At 39.2% G+C, this 25,005-nt stretch overlaps 1 protein-coding gene and 1 long non-coding RNA gene across 3 annotated transcripts; one reads left to right on the top strand and one right to left on the bottom strand.

The window, feature by feature from the left end:
* Window positions 1–1,188: 1,188 nt before the first annotated feature.
* LOC145420495 (uncharacterized) lies at window positions 1,189–13,484 on the top strand. Its single transcript, XR_013901816.1, has 2 exons — window positions 1,189–1,290; window positions 12,802–13,484. It is a non-coding gene; the product is annotated as an uncharacterized LOC145420495 (long non-coding RNA).
* An 8,985-nt stretch (window positions 13,485–22,469) lies between these two features.
* nkx2.2b (NK2 homeobox 2b) lies at window positions 22,470–24,369 on the bottom strand. Of its 2 annotated transcripts, none has more exons than XM_080289995.1 (2): window positions 23,924–24,369; window positions 22,470–23,464 (listed from the first exon to the last, which is right to left on the bottom strand). In XM_080289995.1, exons 1-2 carry the CDS (start codon window positions 24,120–24,122, stop codon window positions 22,917–22,919), a joined length of 747 nt encoding a protein of 248 aa, XP_080146121.1. In that variant the 5' UTR covers window positions 24,123–24,369; the 3' UTR covers window positions 22,470–22,916. The 2 variants fall into 2 exon arrangements, with proteins under 2 accessions (XP_080146121.1, XP_025999088.1); XM_026143303.2 differs by having other exon boundaries at window positions 23,906–24,364.
* Between the last annotated feature and the right edge of the window lie 636 nt (window positions 24,370–25,005).

Below are 25,005 nucleotides of genomic sequence, written 5' to 3'. Positions count from 1 at the left end.
GAGTTCTCACAGCGGCTTTCCTTCAGATCGCTCTTTATTGGAACTGAATTTGATGTTTTTTCATTTAAAGTGACCATAAATGTGCCCCATCCCCCACACCCCACCCCTCAACGTGTGACACCTGCAGTTCTTTCGCGGTTTTCTTCTGTTATTGCGCGCGAGCAACAGTGCGCAGGTCTATTATCTCAGTTTCATCTTCCAGTTACGCGCGAGTGGATCTGAGAGTCTGTGACACTTCCACGCGCGGTTACCGCTTCGTGTTCAAACCACAGCTTTAATCTGACTGCGAGTTTAATCTGCGGGTATTTTAATCCCGTGTATTTCCCGCTCTCTACATGAATTTTGCGCACGAGCTAATCTGCTCCCTTTGCTCACTCTGCGCGTTACAAAAGTTCACAAAAATAAACCGAGCTAAACTTTTGTTTCTGGATTATTTTTTTTTATGTGTAACTTCTCCTATAAACGAATATTAAGAAGCTATTAAATCAACCAAAATCATAATTATTCAGACTGTATTTATTGTCAAGTGTTTATGATGTAAAAATCTTTGTTTCACTGTCTTTAATCAAATAGTCTTTGCATGTAAATAATTTATCCAATTATTGTTTTATTTGCTCAATTTGCAGGTTTACTTGTTTACCCTTTTTTATGGCATAATACATCCCAATGAAAGTTTCAAAGAGTTTAAGATTAAATATTTAAGATTAGAAATATCAATGAGAGAAATGAGACTACAGAGAAGCTTTTGCCGCTTTTTGTAATTAGGAAAAACACGAACATGAAATGGAGCTACATGCGTGTGAGCCGAAGAAGAAGAAATGACCCAAAAAAAAAAAAAAAAAAAATATATATATATATATATATATATATATATATATATATATATATATATATATATATATATATATATCCATCCAGATTAATGCTTTGGATGATTTTCAATTCTTTTTCCAGTAGAAGTGAGACTGAAGCTGAAGCTCTGACCTTCATTTTAATTCTACTTTTTCTCGTCAGAGCTGCGAGGATATCCAGACTTTTCTCCTGATCTTAAACCTCTTTAATGTTCTCACTGACCGAAAACAATCCACCTTTAAACGTGCACCTTCGGCCATCCTGTAAACAGTCCGAGGAGCCAATCACCTGCTGACCTGCAGCACTACGTCACGCCACGTCCTCTTTGGAGTTTTCACAGATCGAGGCTTCCCCGTTGCAGGAGGGATCGGGAAACAGCCGGGCCAGGACCGAGGCCGGGATCCGGAGCTTCCTCCGGGCTCAGAACTACTGCTGGCGGTAAGTGAGGTAACCCGGCGGGTGCAGAAGCACCGGAACCACCTGAAACAAGGTTCTACTTTGAGGAGTTGGAGCTCTGCAGTGGCCTGATGGTTTCTACAGATGTTTCCAGCCCCTGTAACGTTTTATAACGAGAGACGTTATCGCTATAACTATTATTGATGAGTTATAGTGCAGAGGTGTGGACTCGAGTCACATGACTTGGACTCGAGTCAGACTCGAGTCATTAATTTTATGACTTTAGACTTGACTTGAAAAAATGTTCTAAGACTTGTGACTTGACTTGGACTTTTACACCAATGACTTGGGACTTGAATTGGACTTGAACCGGTTTACTTGAAAAGACTTGATATTTTAACCCAAATATAAAATTTAACATGCATATTATATAGAGATTGAAAATGTGACGTCATTCACGGGTAGAACCGCAAAGGATTCTGGGAACTCGTGGCAAGCGGTAATAGCGCACGCAGGCTTTCAATTAAAATCAGTTATACAGCGATAAAAAGAAACACAAAAATGTCAAGAAGCTGTTGTATTATTAACTGCAATAGCCGGTCGCATGACAGCCACGGGAAGCCGACGGGTAAAGAGATCGGTTGTTATCGGATTACATCGCTGAAGAGAAATTGTTCATGTTTCCGAAGTAACAAAGACGCGACGGATGGCCTGGATTGCAGCCATTCAAAGATCAAATATAACGTCCCAGAACACTCCAGCTCACAGGTTAGTCTGCTCCAAGCATTTACACAAAGGTCAGTCTGCTGTTGTAGTTAATACGTCATTTTCATAACATAATTGGTGATATAGGTTACAAGCAAGAACAGAAATTGTCGCGCTATGCTCCTTTGTTTATTGTGCATAAATAGTGAATTGTCCTGACACAATATTGCGTTTCGCTTCTGTTATTATGGTACATTGACAAAAACATATACTTTTATTCACAGGATAAAACAGTTTTTTTGTATCACTGATTGCCCAGTACGATTACAGCATACAGTATTATTGTCACTGCTACATTTCTGTGATGGGTACCAGAAATTATTTCCACTACTAATTAATTACCGTTGAGCTCAAAGGTCCTATTAATAAACGGTTAAGGAATGTGTATTTATGACGACGATTTGTGAGACTGGTAAACTTATGATACGTACGATGGTCTTTCGTTCTACACGGTGCATTTCAAGGTCCTGCACCCATCCGGCGGTAAACTATATGGGCTTGTTGCAGTGACCTGAAGTTACTAAACTTCATGAGTGTATGCACTCACTCCAAGAACCGTATGATTATAAATATGCATATAAATATGCTACGATGAGATAGCTGACTTCATCTAACTAGCAAATGTTGTCCAGGCTACGTTGGTGATACAGTTTTTTTTAATGTGTATGATATTTTTGTCATGCGATTTTAAAGCTGGTCCTACAACCGCATCCAAGAATAACATGCAGCTTATCTCAGAACTGTCGGTGAAAATTATTCTTGGAGCTAAGTTTAATTGAGCTGCATTTTAAAGAGGTGCAATTTCACAATTTGTGTATATTTTCTAAGTTCACTATTTTGTCATGTGTTGAGAAAAACACAGATTTAAAAATTACATGGTCTAATATTTACATTTAGCATAACTGCAACATTATTTTTTCGTTTGTTTTTTTTAAAGACTCGAAAGGACTTGAAATTCAAAGTTTCAGACTTGTGACTTGACTCGGACTTTTACACCAGTGACTTGAGACTCGACTCTGACTTGCCTGACATTACTTGAGACTTGACTTGAGACTTGAGGATAAAGACTTGAGACTTACTTGAGACTTGCAAAACAATGACTTGGTCCCACCTCTGTTATAGTGCTCTAATATGACATCACTACAGTAAAGTTATGTGTTAATGTATTTATGCATTGATACAATTGCAGGCACTTAGTGATCTAATGCCCCTTTAATGACTTTAGGGGGGGAAAAACTATCACACCATCTTAATAATAGTTAAAACTTGTCACATACAGACCTTGAGTGCTTTGGCTGGTCACATATAATTAATCTGTTTTAGGTTTTACTCACTTTATTATTTCCTAAAACAGTTTTGGTTTTTTGGTTTTTAATCTTTGGTTGTTTTTTTCATCGCTGAAGCTCTGAATATGTCTGAGACCTTTTATGATGCGTTTAAGGTCAACTTGGTACAATCAGATTCTTATGGTCCAGGCTCCTTTCCTGTCCGATATAATCACTGCAGTGTTGTAGTTTTAGTGACTCTGAGCCACTTTAATGATCTTCAAGTGAAAAAAGAGAAAAAATAAAAGGCTTTAAAATATTACATGCTAATATTTTAAAATGTTTATATCATTGCAGGTGTCTGACTTTTTTGTCTCGCTATTTACTTAATTTTACATGACCTAACATGTATTTCCTGGGATTTCACCAAAGCATTCGGGCCTCTGAGCTCTACTTATTCTACTCATAGTGTATCCCGCCTGATTTTGTGGGCATTGACTTTATGGTCTCTTCAGAGACACTTTCATTACTCCTGCATGGACTTTAATTGTGTCTGTGGCTGCTTATGATGTGTTTAAGCATGTGATACGTGTATGTCTGTTAGATATTTTAAAATCCTCCAATTACTTGTTGTTAGATATATAATCATTGCAGTATGTGCAGACTCTTGGTGAGTCTACTTTAATTACTTTATATGAAAACCTTTTCTTTTAAATACAAAATTAAATTAATAGTAATAGTTTACGCCCTATGAGTCTACATACCCCGTGATGTTGTAGTAAAATTACGAGCCTCTGGTACTGAGGTTTCTCATAATGTGTCCAATTTGGTGTTTCTTGGCTTTAATATTTCCTAAGAGGCTTTGTATAAGTATATTCCCAGAGGGACTTTTAATGTGTCCAAGGATATTTGTGATATGTTTAAGGTGAAAACATTTCATGCAAATTCCCAGAAAGGTCAGCCTCTAACATCGCCATACTCATGTTCTCTAATGTAAGATTTACAATGAGTTTATTTTTAATTCATTATGGCTCAAAAGTTTTTTCAGTCTTTAAACTGAATTCCTTTTATAGTGAGTGTTACAAGTAATTATACTGATGGGGTCATTTCCAAATAATAGGGACCATTATTTACTTGTTTAGTGATTCTATGCTATCTCAGTGACATAGCAAATTTTAAAAGCAGCGTTTCTTTAACTCTTTAGCATAAGATGGGAAGTGTGATATAATTATTATACAACAGGCCTCCGGTGCTCTTTGTATGTACAGTGGATCTATTTTATTGTTTATTGATGTAATCTTCACCCAAAAAGGCCTTTTGAAAATGTTATATGATAATATTCCCACGGGGACTTTGAATGCATCAATATAAAGCATTTAAATGCACTGAGAGGTCATCTAGTGTCACAGTACTCATGTTCTCTGCTCTATTATTTAGATTCCAGCTAATGTAGGTTTATTCCTTTAAATGAAATTCCTACAGGGACTTAAATGATGTATATATTACCAGTGATGCAGATCAGTTTATTACCAATAAAAGGGTCCCCGTGTGGCACTCTAACATTGAAATCCCTGCAGTGCTGTGCAGAGATCTATTGTATCTTTGCTGCTGTTAAGTGATTTTTATGGTGAGTTAATTAAACTGTAAGGTGTTTGTTACACGTAACTAATTAATTGGGTATTCACTTCTTTATTCTGCTAAATAATGTTTTAAACAACGATCCTATAATATTTCTTTTGGCTTTTAAAACAGCAATTTATCTGTAATAATCCACATGATTTATTATCTGTGTAGTTAAAACTAAATGTTCATTGTTTTCTCACATTCATGCTTGGAATAAAAAAATACCAGACTTTGAAAACAGATGAAATCCTGCATTAAATAAATGTAAGTCTGTGAAGGTAAAATATAAAACGTAAGAAGTGAGTTTGATTTATTATGCACAGCGTTTTGAAAGGACACAGATGAATCTGAGCGGTCGTCAGATGATTAATGCTGTAAAAAAAAAAGTGCTTCACAAATTTTGCTTCATTTTGTTGTGAAATGTGGGATAATTACAGTCATTTAAATAAAACCACAGTCGAGGTTTTCAGGGGGAAATCTCTCATCGGCGACGACAGGCCCCAGTCAGATGCCTTTTTCAGAACAATGTGTTGGGTTTTACTGTGTAAAAAATGTCACCTATTACCATAAAGTAATGTTTGAAATGTGAGATCCTGCTTAATATTAATGAACATTTTTTAATGTAAATTAAAAATATCTTTGACAAAAAAAGTAAAAATGTAAAATACAACAAATTCTTCCACACTGTGTTGTATGTATTTCATGTTTTCTTTTGTTTTGTTTTTAGAGAGGATTTCCATGAGGTTTGTGTTCTTTTAGAAGAAGTTTCCCTTTTCTTTCTTTAAACTCCTGCGATGTCATCACAGAGAACCATCTCTGTCTAAGCTCCTGATTTATAATCACTCCACAGTTATGTCACGAATGTGGTTTAATCCTTTATTTTCTGTCGTTTTTAGAGTACAGGGAGGTTTGTGGTTCTCTAAAGGACGTTAACGAGCTTTTTTAAATAAGAGTTTGTTCAAGGTCAGAAAATGTTGAAAAGTAATGAAATTCCATTTTTAGCACGCTGAAAGTCAAATACAAAGATTTTGGTTTAGTGAATGAATTCCACAAAAGCGATTGCTTTTTTAGTGTCAGTCTACTAAGTGATTAATCCAGTAATCATTAATGCTTTAGCATCCTGCTTGTTTTATGGATGCGTAATTAGATTATGAAGCTGGCAGGTGCAGTGGGGGGGGGTGGGGGCAGCTGGGGCCCCTCAGTGATCTTACTCACAGCACGGATTCATTTATCTCCATTTAAAAAAAGTAACTGTCAGCTACTTCTCCTGTTTTGATTGATCTGCTCTTTTAATTATCATAATCATCACAAGGAATTATCATAAGGAATCATAAGGAATTTCAGAACTATGTGAATATTTAAAGCATATATTCTCTTATCTCCTGTTTTTACTTTAGTTCTAATATTTGAAATTAAAATGAATACAAACGTACATTATTTTTAATATTCCTGTTTTTGTAAAACGTTAATCTTTTGCTGTGTACCAGGAGTTAAATCATTTTTTAACTGCTTAGCACAGAGATTGTCCTCAGACATTGCATTTAACTTTCTTTTTGTTTCTCAGGTAACTGTAAAATGTCTTTACTTACTTAATTTTAAACGAGTAAATAAGGTTTACGTACCTTAGCCATGCTTTTTGTCTGCATACTGAGGAGCTGCGTGTAGTAGTGCATACTTGTTTCATTTACTAATCTGTACTTTCCTCAAACATACACCACCTGCTATGGAAAATGCAAAGACTGGTGTGAATGTTTATTTTCCAACTTTGTGAAATGGATGAACTCGATAACACAATTACAGTTAACGAAATAAATTCATATTTCTCTTTTGCAATTTTGAAAAAATATAATTTAGTAACAATTGACTTTCTTTTCAAATGTGTTTGCTAATCCAGTTTAATTACATATAAATATCTAGGAAACACAGTGGGTTTAAACATACAAAGATATGTTAACAAACTTTTAATAAACTACGAGCAACTACTTTTATTTTTATAAAAATGTAAAATAACTGATGACCCTTTTATTGTTTTTTTCTTTGATGTTTTTAAGTGAACTGTATTCATACCACGGTGGAAAGTGCTTTTAAGCCCAAATAAAATCATCATGACCTGAAATAAAGCATAATTACCGGTCCCACATTGTAACGCTTATAATTTTGCCCCCTGCTACGGGTGGTTTGCTGTTAAATGAAAGTAACTATGCACTTTATCAGCCATCGCGCTGATTGGCTGAATTCAGATTAATGTACAAAGCAGCCCGAGACACCGTCTGGTGAGCATGGCTGCAGGATTGTCTGTGTTTGAGGGTAACAGATCACTAATCACTTAAATATTTTTAATTTATTACAGCTTCTAAATGTTTTCAAAACATCACAAATGATAACCAATCTTATGTCACTCTGGTTGCAAAAAGTAAGCAGTAAAAGTGAGAACCTGACCTCTGGTTGCAATACTTTTAAGAGGTGTGTATATTCATATTTCCTCAAATTTGTTGCACAAAAGAACCAGAATGCAAAGATGTGTTGGGCTTCTTTACCAGGAAAAGGTTGATATTCAAGCATAGCACCCTATCAGTCGCAAAAACTGCAGCTTCTCTAATCTCCACTTGAGGCCGACTCCAGAAGTGAGTCAATCCACATAGATTCCTATTTTAAAATGGTATAATTTAATCCTAATTAAATTTTTCATGACATTAAAAACAAAACAAAACAAAACCCCACCACATCCATTTGGATTTTGTTAAGGCTAAAAAGTTGTAGCTGCTTTAGTCTATTTGTGTGCAAATTTTTTATTGTAGGGTCTTTACCTTACAATTTAAAACACCCTGAGACAACTGTTGTTGTGATTTGGTTCTATATAAATAAAACTGAATAAATTTGAATTGAACTGTAGTTGCTGCCACTTTCACAGTCCTAATATCCAGTACTCAGAGCCTCTGAACTCAACTGCAACTCTGTGCTGCTGGAGAATTTTACTGGAACTGGGTGACAAAGAATATGCTTATGTGTGAAGTACAGACCTCCAGTATGCTTTTGTTAATGAATCCTAAATGTATTAGTCTGTTATTTAGCACTTATTAGCAGGTATCTGTCTGTGCATGCAGCTTGCCAACCTTAGCCTGCTAGTACTAGCTGACTACTTATCACTCCACCCCTCTCGTCCAAATATGCACCTTCCAGATTCCAGAAAGCAAAACAAACAAACACACAACTGAAAAAATGTTTACAGACCCCACAAATGAATTATCTGTGTGGCCACGTTTGGCCATCTTTAATATACAGTCTGATGTTGTTGAAAAATGTGAATGGTTACTTTTTTAAAAACTTTTAACTGTTTGATAAATTTGAACTTGTCCTACAGACACCGACCTCCTCTACAGCCACTTGTACAACAGTAATGAAGCAACAGATAAACAATTAAATAGCAGAAAAAAAGTTAGATAAATAAATACATTTAAAAAGGACATTTTATATGGATTAATCAAGACTTATAACTCACGGTATAATTACAGGAAGTCTGAGCAATTAAGTACCAGAATCTTTCTGCAATTTTACACATTTATTTTAATAAATGATGATAAATAATGACAATAAAGTACTTGATTCTTCTATTCTATAATAGTCCAAAGGGACTTGCTGACAGACTTCTTTCATTTACCACAGCAGTAACCCTCACCTTGGTAGAAGAGACGGTGAGGGGGTCGGGAAATTCAAATCTTTTTGCTCAAGGACTCTTAGTTATCCACCTTCAATATAGAATTAAAGAAAAATTATACTGGTTTGTAAAGCTGGGAGACTGTATATGTGCGTGTTTGTTTGAGAGAGGAAAATGGGGCTAAACAGAATACATTTATTTGATTTTAAAACCACAATCTGGAACATTTAAATAAACCAAACACAAACTTGTGAAGACCTTTTTGTGTCATGGGGAAGTTTTTCTGAGGTTGGAGGTTATGCTGGGTTTCACAGACAGATTTTGGTTTGCAGTTTAGATTTTATTCCTGCTGTGTTTAATCTGTGCTTCTCATTAGCCTTGATGGCACAGTGAATAGAATAAACAACTACAGGTCCATGTGGAACCAGTTCTGCCTGCAGTCTGATCTGATGTATGAAATAAAAAGGCAGAAAAACGATAAACAGACTGCACACAAAGAAGTCAGATCTGCTGGCAGAAACACATTTACTTCTTTCTTTCCTTTCAAAGACTCCATCTTCTGATTTACATCAGTCTGAATCTGTTTCTCTGTGAAGAAGTGCCCCTGACCTCAGTCAGATCTCTGAATAAGAAGCAATAAATAAAAAAATGACTTTATTTTCATCTAATTCAACAAGCTAATAAACAACCATCAATTTAATCAGTGTTAGATGTGAACTGCAAGCCTAAAACTTAACTGCAAAAGAAATTTCATGATTTTACTTGATTATTTCATCAAATTAAGCAACTTTTCATAACCACAATATGACAAGCGTTTTAAAAATATGACACTGTTTTAAATTCAGGCACAAAAGACGCCCCGGTGAGGTTTTTAGGTGGAGATCAGAGTTTGTGTTAAAATATGAGCCTTTATCGTCACACCAGCAGTTATAGACACGTAGTTAAGACCGTTAAATGATAAAGATGTCCACTATGACTTCGAAATGACCAATCCATCCACCCCGACCTCCTCATTAGGTTGAATTTGCTCTTCCATCACTACTTTAACCCTGACTTCTTTCTGTTCTTCATGGGCCAATGTGGGCACAAGCTGAGGAGGATCACACTTATCAGCAAACATCTGCAGAAACAACTTTCTCCAAACATTTCAGCGATGTTGTGCCAAAAACCGGGTTGTTCGTATTTGTATTAGAATATTCAAATATTTGTACGTATGTATTCGTATTTGCACCTGTTAAAAATAGAACAAAACTGAAATCACATCACATGACCATTATTGTAGACCGCGGCTCCTGAGCGAGTAGGCAGTAGTAGCATGCTAAACAGCAAAACAGCTGGAAAGAGCAACAATGTGGTTTCTTTTAACTGATTTGCTCCTCATCCTTCTGTCTCTTAAACTGATAAGTCTGGCTTTGTTAAAGGCAACCCTGACAGTGAAAAGGATAAAAACTGTAGTACCTCTAATGGCCACTTGGGAGCAGTTCTAAAAATGAGTCAGACCCATAAACTCTCATGTTAAAATGCCCAACTTTACACGTTTACAGCCTGATGCAAAAACATTTTGGCTTCTATAGAACGTTTTCCCCCTTCATGACCCCTCTGAACAGGGTTATTACTTTTATTTTATTTTTTGGAACTGATCCACTTGGATACTTGAGTTAGGGTTGTGGACACACTGATTAAAATGTGTCCCAGCACAGGTTGGAGTCTGCTAGGCCTCATCCACCTTTCATTTTGAGCACTTGCTGTGTGGTGCATACTATCCCAGAAGTTTGTGTCTCAGGTTTTGTATCTAGTGTGTTATTACTCTAGTATTTAGCTGGTATTTGTGTCTGTGCATCACAAATGAAGCTTGTTTCGGTCAATCTCTTATTCACATGGATCATCCCAGCCAACGGAGCTATGGGTTTGATTTGGCACATTTTACACCAGGTGCCCTTTTGTACCCAATATCCAACCCACTGTGGGATTTGTGTCTGCTTGAGGGATCTTTGTTGTGTTGGGTGACTGTGTTACCCACTACACCAGAGCCACTGGCTCTGAAGAAGCAACATGGAGGCAGCCAAACTGCTAATGATGTACAGCAAGTTCTAGGTGCTGTTAGGCTTCATGCCAGTGCCTTTTGGTGTATTTTTCATGATAGTATATGAAATAATTATCTAATCTCCTTTGATTTGTAAGTTGGCTCACTTAAACAAAAATGATCAGTCTCTAATTTTTATCGTAGTCTAATTTTTATGGAGAGAAACAGAACATCAACTAAAAATCCAGAAACACGTTACATAAAAGTTATAAATGGATCTGCATGTCATGGAAATAAATGTTTGATCCTCAAGAAAAAATATGACTTAGTACTTGGTAGTGAAACTCTTGTTGGCAAGCACAGTGATAGGACATTTCTGGTAGTTGGTCACCAGGTTTGCTCACATCTGAGGAGGGACTTTGGCCCACTCCTTACAGAAACTCTCGAAATCCTTCTGCTCGTAAATCAAAGCTTCAGCTCCCCCCGAGGATTTTCTGTAGGACTGAGGTCAGGTGCGGTGGCTGTAGCTCAGGTTGTAGAGCAGATCATCTACTGATCGGAAGGTTGGTGGTTCGATTCCTGGCTTCCCCTAGTCTGCATGCCAAATACCCTAACCCCAAATTGCTCTCCGATGCATCCATCGGAGTGTGAATGGTAGTTAGAAGGCACTAAGAAAAAAAATGAGTGAAAGCACAAGTTGTGTAAAGTGCTTTGAGTGCTCAGAGTAGAAAAGCGCTATAAAAGAACTGGTCCACTTACCATAGGTCTGGAGGCTGGCCAGACCACTTCATGACCTTAATGTGATTCTTCTTTAGGCACTACTTTGTTGCCTTGGTGGTATGTTTTGGGTCATTGTCACACTGGAAGACCCATCCAAGACCCATCTTCACTGTTCTGGCTGAGGGAAGGAGGTCCTTTTTTGCAATTTAAAACGATAACAAAATAACGCTGAAAACCAATAAAAACCCTGAAAACCATACATTTCACACCTGAGCCTCAACTCTCGCGGCCCGGTACCAAACGACTCACGGACCGGTACCGGTCCGAGGCCTGGGGGTTGGGGCCCCTGCTCTATATGGCCCCACAATGCACAATGTGGTGAAGTTGTCCTGTACCCTTATCAGCAAAACATCCCCAAAGCATAATGTTTCCACCTTCATCCTTGACTATGGGGATGGTGTTCTTCGAGTCATACTCAGCATTTATCTTCCCGCAAACACAGCGGGTTGAATCGATGCCAAATAGCCCAATTTTGGTTCTATCTGACCACAGAACTTTCACCCGAGCCTTCTCTGAATCATTTAGATGTTCACTGGGAAACTGAAGACAGGCATGTACAGCACCTGCTTGAGCAGAGGACCTTTGGCATTAAAGCATAGCGTTAGCAATGGTGTTCTTGGTAAGTGTGGTTCCAACTGCATTCAAATCATTTCATTTTGGGCTGATCCACTACCTCATTGGTCTTTTATATTTCTTCCATTTCCAAATAATCGCACCAACAGTTGTCATCTTCTCTCAAAGCTTTTTGCTGATGGTCTTGAAGCCCAATCACAGCCTTGTGCAGGTCTACAATCTTGTCCCTGACACATCTTTGGTCTTGTTCATGGTGGTGGAGAGGTTGGAATAGAAGAAAGTGAGCCTATGAAACACGTGTGCTTCATATAATTGTTTGATTGATGGTAATCTGTGTGCCTGATTTGTACACTACTGTGGAAGCCAGAATTCTGGACAGGTTGTTGGGTGTCAAATACTTCTTTTCTTCCGTGAAATGCAAATCATAATTGATCTAATATGTTTTTGCTATATTCTTTCTTTCTACATGAAATTACTATAAAAGTTAGATACTATTCATTCTGTTCACAGTGAGCTGTATTATTACATTGATGATATGTCTTGCTGTGGGTGGTACAGATCTTAAAAGGGGTTTTTAGTTTTGTTCGGAGAATTCTCAAATATAATTTGAGAATGTCTCAAATTTTATTTGAGGGATGCACAGACGTCTTTTGGCTCCTGCCATGTTGGTTTTTTGGTCTATATTTGAATGAGATGATGGAGTGCTAAGTTATAAGCTGCATGATAAACTGTGTAGGTGCAGTCACAGAAGAAGAAAGCTACAAAGAAACAAAATACTAGAATTTTATTCATACAACCCACTGATTCACATTTCTTTCCTCCTTGTTAAGCAAATATCATTTCTCTTTTATTTCTCTGTTTTTCTCCAGACCTGGTCCCCCAGAGCGGCTCTGAGCCAAACCACCTCATGTCTCTGACCGAGGCTAGAGGTGGGGGGGAGGAGGAGGTGGAGGAGGAGACACTTAACTACAACCTCTATTTGTATGAATCCTTTTCCCCCTTCCCTCTTTACATTTCCTGCCTCATCGTGTCCTTTTATTTCCCCTCTGCAGACTCCAGGTTCTCTGCCTTCCTCTCTGTCCCTCTCCCCTCAGTTTAATCCTCGGCTCTCCGGAGGAGCATTAGGGCAAGCAGCTGGGGCCCCCTGAACGCCTCTTGAAAAGGCAGCCCACTCTAACCAGGAGGGCGAGGAGGGAGGTGGAGGTGGGGTGGAGGGGCTGTTTCAGACCACCTGGCTCCTGAGACAGAAAAATCCACCGGCCGATAACTCCACACTGAGAGGAGAAGGAGGACTTGACGGCACAATGTCTGGACTCACGCTCTTTCTTTCTTTTCTGGAATTAAGTCTCAAAGCTGATGTTGCTCTGCGGTCGATGAAAATATTAGACAAAAAAATGTGTTAGTCTTTCTTTAAATCCAGTCTTTTGGTTCTATTAGAAATGTACCGAGACTATTCGATGGCAATGTTTTCAGTTTCAACAGGATGCCTTCAGTGTTCACTCCTTTATTTTGTGCGGGATATTATTTAAATTAAAATACTTTTTGATCCATATTTTGTTGCTTTATTGTGTCATGAAAACCTTACATATAATAAGCACTGAGAAAACACATAAAAACAGAGATGTAAACCTTCCGAACTCATGGATAGAAACGACTGGCGAACAGATATTAAACGTGTTTTTACGTCACGCCTGCCGAGATGTTTTTTCTTTTATCACACTCACACATTTCAGGCTGTTACCATGAGAGGAAAAAAAACGCTTCATCTTGACCTGTGGTTACAGTGCACAGAGAAAGGTCAGAGGTCACGTGTTCAGAAGTGGTCTTCAGAAATCATGCAGTGTGCCTGTGTGCAGGGTGATGCAGGTCAAGGCGCCATCTCTGCACCACTTGGCAGTTAAAGACGCATTAAGAAACATGAGAAACATGGAAAACTCACGTGTGTGTGTGTGTGTGTGTGTGTGTGTGTGTGTGTGTGTGTGTGTGTGTGTGTGTGTGCGTATGCGTATGCGTCATCTTTGTAAGGACCTGAGTGAATTTTTGCATTTGGTTGTCACTGCGGTACAGAAGGGCTGATTGAGGCTTCAGGTCTAATCAGGTTTTGTTTTTTCTCCTTTTTTAATATTTATATATTCATATCACACATATCATTAATACTTATTAGCACTTATTACTCCCCTTATTGCTCCCTATTTCCCAAGAAGCCAACGGTACTTTTCTTTCACTTTGCACTTATTTTTAGTTATCGTGGTCACATCGACTGATAACCAAACTCTGGATCCTTACTTTGTGTTTGCTCCTTATTGCGCTTTATGGTGCAGATCTCCCAATCCTGTCTGGTTTGATGTTACCCACACATGTTTCCAGTGTCGTAGGCTATATTCATTTGCTTTTATTTAAACTGGAGCGTTTCTGTGTGCAGTTTGCACTTTCTCCACGTGCCTTCATAGTTTTCCTGCAGGCCGCCAGCTTCCCCCAACCACCAGGTATGTTAGGTTAAGTGTGTGTAGAGTAAAGGCTGTATACATTTTTGGTTAAATATGGCTTGGAATTAGGGTTTAAGCTTTTATAGTTAAATACAGTAGAATTATCTGTCTTATTTTAGCAAGAGGAATCTACAGGAAAGGAGTTCACATGTTAAACTGGCCTGCCTCCAGTCCAGACCTGCCAACATTTGGAGCTTTATGACAAGATAAAGAGGACAGCTCTATCAAACAAGAATAAAGAATCAGCTTCCAAAAGTACAACAAAAGGCTGATTTAGAGAGGAGAGTCTGTTGATAAAGAAGGTGATATAAGACAGTAGTATGCATGCACATGTTCCTGCTTTGATTGTCCTTGTGCTTTTTTTTTTTAATGTTTATTTATAAGATTTTAAGTTCGAGTTACATAAAATCACACCAGACAAAGGACATAAGATTCAAAAACAATAACATTCAAGCACAGAAAAAAAGAAAACCAAAAACAAATAAACAACAAAAAAAACCCAAACAGGAAAACAGGAAACAAAAGACGGAAAATACAGCGGTTAGCCAGTACAAATCAAAAGTTCCAAAGAAATACCAGTGTCCAAAGAAGATGATCTTTTGTGTGAGGTTAGACAGGGCAACAGAGAGTTCACCAAGTCCAGAAGATGTGGGGAACAAGTCCAGGAAGGAATCAGGGCCCGGCAGAAGTGCAGTTTCACACAAACACAAAGTGCAGTCAAATGGGTTAAAGTTTATGTTGAATCCCTGTTAATATGATTGAGAAAAGGGCCCCAGATGTCGCCAAACTTAAAATGAGTGTCAGCCAGGCCATAATGAACCTCTTCAATATACAAACATGCAATCATCTCATGTAGCCAAACCCTAAACAATGGAGGAGATGGCTCCAAGAACAAGTCTTTTAGCTACAATCATGCCAAACATTAAGGCCTTCTGAAGAGGACGTCTGAGTGCCACTGAGGTCAGGGAGCAGCCTGGCACTGCAAGTGCACCATTTTGTGCTATTTTTTTTAAATTAAATATTTGGTCTAAAGGATTTAATATGAGAATTTCTATTTCCAGTTTTCAGTTTGTTTTAAAAAGTTTTGAAATTTCCAAGATCAGCATTTTCAGTGGCAGATGTTTGTTTCTTTTTTGCTGGATTTGTGAAAAAATAAAACTTTGTTTTGATTAATTCCTCAAATGCTACATATAAAAAACTGCAGAGGAAGTAAATCATTCAAAATTATGTTTCAAAAACAGATACAAATGTCCAGCTTCAACGTTTTGAAGGTTTAGAGAGTTTTCACATCACTCAATTCTGCTTTTATTTGCATTTTAAGTTTGTGCTTTGTACTGTATTTTAGCTTTTTTTTAAATGTCTGTAACTCAGGGCAGGACCCAAGGATGTGTCTGAGGTACTGCACCGTCCTGCTGGTAGTATGTTCACGGGAAAGTGGCTCAGGAATGGATTATGTCAGTGAGCGTCCTCACAAAGATAGAAGTACAAAAAGTGTGTGAGAGTGTGGGAGAGAGAAGAGGGCTCTGCTGAGACTCCAGAGCGCCATCAGGAGGTCTTTTAATGCAAATAAATCTGTCTACTGAACAGATGACTTTAAACAGTCTCTGATGTACTTAAAATTCACAATTCTGTTTGGAAATCCAGGCAGATAGAATATCTTAAAAATGTATTTAATAGAAAACTTCAGATTGCATCACCAGGAAGATGCCTCAGCGTGCACAGACTGTCACAGACTACCCTTCACTCCTGGCTTTGTTGAAAGTCAAGCTTTGAGCAAGTACTGCAGACCAGAAATAACTTCAGTGTGTCAGTGTGTAATACAGCCAGTGAGACGAAAGAATGTGCAGTCAGATGTCATTCATCTCAACACTTTGAATTTATGTCTCCTTGCATCTCCTTTTATATGCACAATCGAATTATTTATTTTTTTATGTTTGGACTTTAACATGTTTTATGTGTTGTTAGAGTATAAAGATATTAATTAGTATGACAATGTCATTATTTTGGTGAATAAACAACCAGCACCACTTATTACTGGTATCCTGACTTTGACTCCCATCCGTGTGGACCTGACTTCACATAGACACATGGACACAGCAGGCTGCTCTGGTAGGCACATTAACTCAAATTAAATATCAAAGTAAACAAAAGGAATAATGTGATGCTGCTGGGAGTTATAATTCAGGCTGGCAGCATTAGACTTCATTATTATCTGCTCGATTCACCGCTGTCTTGCTTTTTCTTTTCTTCTGTTTTCAATGACAGAAGCATAACTCCTCACTGTTTGTCATCAGGTTTGTTTAAAGAGGATCAAAAACGTCACTTTCAGTGAGAGTGAGTGGAGTCAGGTGAAGCTCCCCTGGTCTCAACTGTCCTTGCAAACCTTGCACGCAGCTACTGCTGCAGTTTATCGTTTGTCAGCTTTCTGGCGCCCCCTACTGGTCTGTGACCCCCAGCAGTCGCCTGCCTCGCCTGGTGGTTGCTGTGCGGAGAAAAGATTTGTTGGGTTCTGTGAATGTGCACCTCCAGGCCAGAGGGGGACGATAAACAGTTATTATGGCATTGAAAATTATCGTTAACCTGCTGTGCTAGCTTGGTGTGTTTAATGTGGTGAAGTCCAGAGCACTGAAAGTCCTCCAGAGTCACTCAGGTCAGTGTTTTCCCTCTAAAGTTACATGTTTGTTCTCAGATAATAGAGTCAAATCTCCCCTGTGAAGGATATTAATCCAAAAATGCACTGAAATTAGTCGCACCTGGAGATATCTGCAAAGATATGTTCTCCAGATGTTTAGGAAAGGAGCTTCTTTTATTACCTCCTTTAGGATAGGAGCCACAGTAGGAGGATCCTTTATGAAAGCAGAGGAGAAATTCATCCATCCAAGAATTAATGGAGAAGAGAACTTGTAAGAAAAAAAAAAAAACCTGTTACAAATTACTCAAGCAGATTTAGAACCGAAGGGTTTTCTTTTCTTTCTTTTTTATTGTATAAGGTGCAAATTGCTGTGATCACTTGTGTTTTTAAACCTGGTTAACCTAAAGTCTTATTAATACCTTAGAAGAAAACTTGTACAGAGAGGGGGGACAACTTGCCCTTATGGAAAGACATATTTTGAACAGGCTTCTGCTGCCACCTGCTGGCTGCGGGACGAGCAGCAACCCTGGTGTCTCGAAAAAATCAGCTGTCAATAAAAACCGGATAAATTGACTTCACCATAAATTAAACTATAATGCAAAGAAAGAAGAGAAAAGAAACATTAACCAGAGGTGTGAAGGATACACAAGATAAAACAGAACACAATAATTGCAGATCATTTCACATAATAGTTTAAAGTAGTTTTTGTTTAACTTATCATGTAACCAGACTGGTTACAGAGGAAATTTAGTGAGAGGAGAGAACAGAAAAATATTACTGAAATCAGCCAAATATACATGTATATAATTGAGTGGGAAAAAAGTTTTTTATCGGGTTAATGTTTATCACACAATGCATATGATCACTGATTCTGTTTACTCAGGCGTTTGAGGTAGTTTGGTGATTCCTTCCTTATTTTTGAGTAATGCAGTGCAGCGTTTATTGCTCTGCAGTCTCATTATAACAGATCTTTACGCCAATTTTGAAAGTGACTTATAAAAATGGAAATATTTTTAAAGCGGAGTTTGAAGTTATAAAAGTGTAGGTGAAAGGAAACCATTTAAAAATTCTTGGCTGGGTTATTATTATTTTCCTGTATATAATAGGGGGGGGGGGGGGGGGGTCTTGATGGCTTTTAAATTATTATTTTTTTTATTGATTGATTAATAAATATTGTGGTTGATGGGTGTCCACATTTCTTTCTTACTTTTCCACATGTTAACCTTTCTTCATTAATCACAGTTTTATTGCATTTTTATTATTGTAGCTTTTCTGAACATTTTACATGCAAAAACCTCTAATTCTTTGTCTTGTTTTTGTGATGTTTTAATAAATTTTTTGATATTTCTCCTTTTGTGAATGCAAAATACAAACGTAGTTTATCTTTGTGTTATAAATAGTTAAGAGGTTTTAGAAAAAAACAAAGTGTAGTTTGGACACTAATTAAAATCATGTTCAGGATGAGTTTGTCTGATCAGCTGTGCCTCGCTGCTGTTTTTAAAAGTTCTGGGTGACGTTAGAGCTCAGTGCATCAGACGGTGCTGATTTTGGTCTTTTTGCTGGACTTCTTGTAAGTCACACGAACGCTGCACAAACTAACAAGCACACGGTCGCTGTTTAATGGGCTAAAAAAACCCTCCAGACTAGTCCTTTAAAGTCCGAGCGTGGGTTCCTCCCCCTCTTCTTCCTCTTCTTCTGCCCTTTTATAGCAGCAGGTGACACATTATAACTTTCTCAAAGCTTAACCAGCCAAACCCCCACCCCATGACATCATCCCTGTGAGATGAGCTGACCTCTGACAGACACACGCACACACACACACTCACAGGGGGGTTGGGTCTTTCTCTTCTTTGTCACAACACAGTAAATAGCTGGTTTTCTTGCTCTGAATGAAGTCGTCTGTTGCAGTAATCCTGTCAAAACAAAAATGTTCTGCCTTAAGACTCTAAAACCAGGGGGAAAAATCTGTTTCTTCTAATATTCAAATATGTTGTGTTTAGCTCTGATTGTAAAGCAAAAACTGGAATCCAAAACCACTACAGCCCATTAAACCAGTGTTTTGATGGTCTGTGGTGTGTAGAATAAGTTATAACATCTATAAAAAAAACTGTGAATGAATAAAGAGGAGTGTATGATTGGATTAAAGTTATTAGAGAATAAACTCACCACCTTACAGCCATCCACATTAAGGCGAGAAACCAGGTGCAATAGATGTTATTCCGTCACTGGGAAACATGACAAACTCAAGCAAATGTTTATTTAAACATCTGGCTTTTTGGAGATATGAAATACATTTCTTCACCACTTTACTCCAGATTCTATTTATCATTTGATCCAAACTTTGGTCAGAATCGGTAGTTCCCTCTCTTATAGGTTTTGTGGTAGACATGTTCCAAACTTTTTATGATTTGTTGTGTATGAATTAAAGATAACCTGTCGAAACAAATGTGCCTCAGCAGGTAAAGTGGGCTGTCTGCTGACTGGAAGGTCAGCGGTTTCTCCCTCAGCTCATCCAGCCTGTAGGCTGATGTGTCTCTGTGTTTATCAGACAGAAACAAGTGCACGTATGAATGTGTGAATGAGGCATGTTGTATAAAGTGCCCTGTGTACTTGGGCAGTAGAAAAGCTCTATGCAAGAACCAATCCTCTAACAATTTAACAGACTAGTAAAATAGAGTAAACTGAAGCACACACACACACAATTATTTCTCCAGTATCTATTTAAAATGTTCCAAAATTCACCAACTGCATAAATCAGCTTATTTCAGTGACTTTGATTAGTGGAAGTGGGTCTAGACCTTGATGAGCTGCAGCTGCCTGTGTCACGATGCAGGTGCTCAAAGTTTGCAAGGCTTTGCGAGGCACGCCCTCATACCAATAAAATGGGTCAATTGGCAGTGACTCTTCACGAGTCAGGGGACAGGGTAGAGGGGGACTACCCAAAGATTCACAAACTATGGGTAGTGACAAGAAATGACCTTCATCCAAATGCTGGCTGGGCTCTCCCTTTGTGATAATACAAGGAGTTCAGTTATTCAGTGGGTACTCAGGGTAGAGCCACTACTCCAGGAGTAGGAACTAGCTGAGGTGCTTGATATTCATGGATGGATATCTTGAAAAAAGCAAACGTATTTGAGTCTTTCATTATTTGCAAGATTAGCAATGTCCACTTAAAGTGCACTTTCCTACTCAACCACAAGACGGCGTCTTCATTTGAACTCCTGTAATCTGTAAGAAATATGTAGTGAGGCTTAAAATAAGGGGGAAGATAAAAGAGTACATGTTCTTACAGCTGGTCAGGATGGTGTGTTGCAAAAGCAGGGGAAAGATCTGCACACCATTTGTTTCCAGGTAATGCTGTAGCATCACTCTGTGTTCTTGGCTAGCTCCATGTTAGCAGTAGTGCAGTTGTTTCTGTCCTGGACGCAGTTTTCACGTCAGCATGAAGCTGCTGTTCTTTCATGCAGTGAAAATAAAAGTGATGTTCATATCTGATAACCGAGGAGCCTGAGTGATGTGACTACTGACTTTAGCACAGTAATGTGTTACGTTACTGCGTTACTGAAAAATGTAATGTGATTACACTAACATGCTACTTTGCAGTGCATTTCTTCCAGACAGCATCCATTCCATTTTAACCTCCTACTGCGGCGTTGTAGAGCACCGGTGTTTTTCCTGGTCAGGACGAGGTGACCATAAGCAAATCACATCTGCTGGCATATGTCGCTCTTTGGTGTCATTTGAGCCGGGCGTGCGCCTCAGTTTTATAACCTCGAGCAGGTTCTGGGTTGCAGGCACGAGTGTCAGATCGTGTTGGGGTTTTATAGTGCCATTTGAATGAAGTATCAGTGCAGAAGCTCAGAGTTTCATAGGTTAGACAGGGAGTGATGTCACAACAGTTTGAAATGATGAGATTTTCTGGGAAGAAATTTGAAAAAAAGAGTTTTTTTCTTCTTCCAGTTTAGACTTCTTCTCCTCTTTTACCAGGGCTCACGTGGAGCTTTTATCAGAGTGGTGACGCCTATTGTTCAGGGGAATGACAGAGAGTATGCATGCCCGCATACTGAACACTTGCTTATTGAATTATCTGTAAATCTCAGTGCCAAAGCATTCCTTTAAATTGAACCAGATCACGTTGGAAAATGAGCTGCTGGGGATTTTATTAATAAAAGAATTCAGCTGCATATCAGCTAAAATTGTGATGTTATTAAGGCTGAATTGTGACCTATAGATCCTGACCTGCTTTAGAGCAGCTTTTAAGTTGCTCATATACCCAAAGAAAGTGATTATTACTCATATTACCCGAGGCCAACCTCTGCAGGTCTTAAATGGCCCGCCGTGCAGAGATGGTCATGCAGCTTTAATTTCAAAGGACTAAACGAAGCCTCTGTGGGTCTCATGGTTTAGAGCTGAATGCTGTAATGATTGCAGCCTTTGCAGATTGTTTCACCGCGGGGATGAAAATGTTTATCTTTTTAAAAAATAAGATCATGCAAAGCTTAAGAAGAAAAAAAGGATAAGTCTTTTTCTTGCTTCCCTTTTGATTGTGTCGTGACCCATCACATTTATCTTGGGACCCCTTGGGGGGTCCTAATCCCCCAGTCTGGAAATCACTGCCTTAAAATACTCCTTATGATCCTCGGGCTGCTCTGATGTTTATGATTCACAAGTCCAAAAAATTGGGTCATTATAAAATCACCATCATCATTAAAACATGGAAAAGAGCAAAGTATATTAACCTGAATTATACATTTTCCGATATGTACCAAGGATTTTTTTTTAGTTTTAAAATAATTCAGGATTAATTTGGATACTTCAGGGTAATTTATATTTTAGAAAATGTTCCAGAAGGGCTGAAATTAGAATTTTTTTAAAAAACAAAACAGAACCCAACAACATGATTTGTCCTGCAGATAAATCACTGAAATGATCATTTAAAAAAAGTTTAAAATAATAAAATATATATATATATATATATATATATATATATATATATATATTTTTTTTTTTTTTTTTTTTTTTAAATATGGGGGATTTTAGGACCAAATGGTCCAAAATGATTCATTTGTTTGCTGGGGCCCAGAAATGAGTCACCCAGGTTTCAGCCCATTCAGAAATAGGATTTTCTTTCTTTTTTTTATTTTTTTTAAAGATAATTGAGGATTCGGATACTTCAGTGTAATTTGTATTTTCTAAAATGTTCCAGAAGGGCCGAAATGAGCATTTTTATAAAAAGAACCCTTGTCCTGCAGATAAATCACTGACTAATTTGTTTGCAGGGGGTCCGCAATTACTCATCTCGAATTCAGCAGCCCATGTAAAAAACAAACAAACAAACAAACAAAAAATCCTGTTCATCCTTTGAGATCTGAAGGATCCGCCCTACGGGGCCAGTACAGGCTGAAATCACACGACTCACCTCTGTTCAGATTTTTATTTACCGCCATAAATAACCAGTTTATTACACAGGGCAACATTATAAATAGATTTATGAAACACATACGAAAAACATCTCTCAGAAAAAAGTGACTTTGTTGTTGCAGCGAACACAACGTAAACGACATCAGAATAAATCGCACAAAAACTGCTAAAACATTTGCTGTGATCAGTTCTATCTTACAGGGGGCGGGGTAGTTTTAGACGGCTCGCGCGTCTGAGCGAGGTCACCAAAGACACCAAAGAAGATGAACATGTGTGAACTCGTTTCCTTGGTTACAAGAATTAAACGCTTTAAAATTTGTGCCAAACTCCTTTCAAAAAACACAGATTTCACTTCGAGGCCGAAGCGGTTTTTATGATATTCTGACAGGGCAGAAGGCCGGTTACGATCTCACGAAGAGGGCACGCACAAGTCTTACGCCGGGCTTCACCAGGCCCAATGGTACACGTGCGCCAGCTGCTGCACCCCTGGGAGCTGCTGCACCCCCGGATGCTGCTCCGGGCCGTATGCGGGGTGCAGCAGGGGGGAGTAGGCGCAGAGCGGCAGGCTCAGGCCGGACCTCAACGTCGCCTCCATCTCGCTGGCTGCAGCCCGGCCGCACGGCTTTCCGTCCCGCACCAGCACCGGGATGGCGACCCGGCGGGCCGACAGCAGCTGCAGCGCGTCCACGCTGTGCCCGGCGCGTGCGCGCTTCATCTTGTAGCGGTGGTTCTGGAACCAGATCTTCACCTGGTTCGGCGTGAGGCGGATCAGCCCGGCCAGATGTTCCCTCTCCGGGGCAGACAGGTAGCGCTGCTGTCGGAAGCGGCGCTCGAGCTCGAAGGTCTGCGCCTTGGAGAAGAGCACGCGCCGCTTCCTGCCGCGCGCCTTCTGCGCCCGAGCGCACCGCGCGTCCCGCTCTGCGTCTGGGGACTCATCCGTAGACAGCTCCGGGGATTTGGGATCGGCGCGAGGCTCCAAGGACAGCCCGTGCACTGCAGGGAGAGAGACAGTAAAGTAATCTGATTACTCTCTGAGACTCAGTGGCAGATTGATGGCGTGACTGGTTTGAGCTCAGGTGTGTTTTTACAAACAGAACCAGCAAAGCGACTTTAAGCTTCTTAAGTTCACTGGGAGAAAAAAAGTGAAGCGATCAAAAATGTCAGAAGCTGAATTACCGACACAGCAACACAGAAGCTGAACTCGAAGTTTAGCGGATCAGATAAAAAAAAAAACCCCGATCCAGTTACAAGTAGAAACGTAAATAAATAATCATTTAACGCAGTTTTTAGGAGGCTGTTTCACGATTATTTGACGGAAATATCCATATTTAAGCATATTTTCACATATTTTCGAGATTTGGAGCAGCAAGGGCGAGGGCGGTCAGTGTGAACGCGTGAACTTTTATAGTCATTAAAATCAAAGAAGTCTCTCACGTGAAAAGGGCAGGTTACCGGGTGTGCTGCTCCACGTGCCCAAACGCTCACCGGCGCGCTCACACAAGCCCCGGCCGCCTGACACCTCCGTGGAGGCCTCCTCGGTGTCGTCCTCCTCGGTCTCTTCGGTCCCGGACCCGCATCTCCCCGTCGAGTCGGGAAGGTCCAGGATGTCCCGCACGGAGAACCCCGTCTTTGCGTTGGCGCCAAACGGCATGGCGCGGGGAGGACGGGAGAGACGAGAAGAAGGGGAGAGTTCTGGGCTCGTATCCAGGAGGGTGAAGAGCTGCCGTTAAACAGGAGCAGGCAGCGGAGGGTTCGGGTCCATGAATGCCGTCAGAGGGGAGCCCGGAGCTGCACGGGCCGACCGGAGAGGGTTTAACAGCATGAGAAATACATGAGGGAAGACGTTCAGACAGTGTGGCACCGTCCTTTTAACGTGTGTGTGTGACGGTAAAAAGGACGGAGGCGGGTCCCGAGAGTCAAGTGGATGAGGGTGTGCAGAAAAAAAACGGAGCAGTGCATTAACAGAGACGTCGGAGCGTCAGGGAGGAGATGAATGATTAATGATGGAGGATTAGAAGGAAAGAAGCGACGCATTTACACATGTTAGCGCCACTGATCCGCTTCCTGTTTACCGCAGAAATAAAATCTCCAGTATTTCCATCAAAATGCGCTCATGGTGCCTGAACAGCAAACGGCAAGAAGAAAGACACAACAAAAATGTTTGAGGATAATTTATTTATTTATGCAGGACCATAAGTATCAACTCGGTAAACTGAAAAAATCCCTAAACCTTCTACATTAGAGCTATAAACAATCCATTATACCTAATAAAATATACAAAGCATCAAATAATTTATTCAAATAAAGAGATTAAAAATGTTTTTATATTGATTAAATTACATTTAGAAAAAAATATAGTCAGAATGACTACATTAATAACTTCTCTAATTTATTGATATTCATAGATTTAACCCTTGGCCACAAAATTATTCTTTTTAATATCGTATTGGGGTTTTTTTGTAAACAATGACTTTAATTTTAATAATATTGTTTATTTTTTTAAAAACCTGCCATTTTTTTACATTGTTAATTTG

This window comes from Astatotilapia calliptera, chromosome 15 (assembly GCF_964374335.1).
Source record: "Astatotilapia calliptera chromosome 15, fAstCal68.1, whole genome shotgun sequence".
Classification (NCBI taxonomy): Eukaryota; Metazoa; Chordata; class Actinopteri; order Cichliformes; family Cichlidae; genus Astatotilapia; species Astatotilapia calliptera.
The sequence above is the reverse complement of the archived record's forward strand: the minus strand, read 5'-3'. Positions and strand labels throughout refer to the sequence as shown.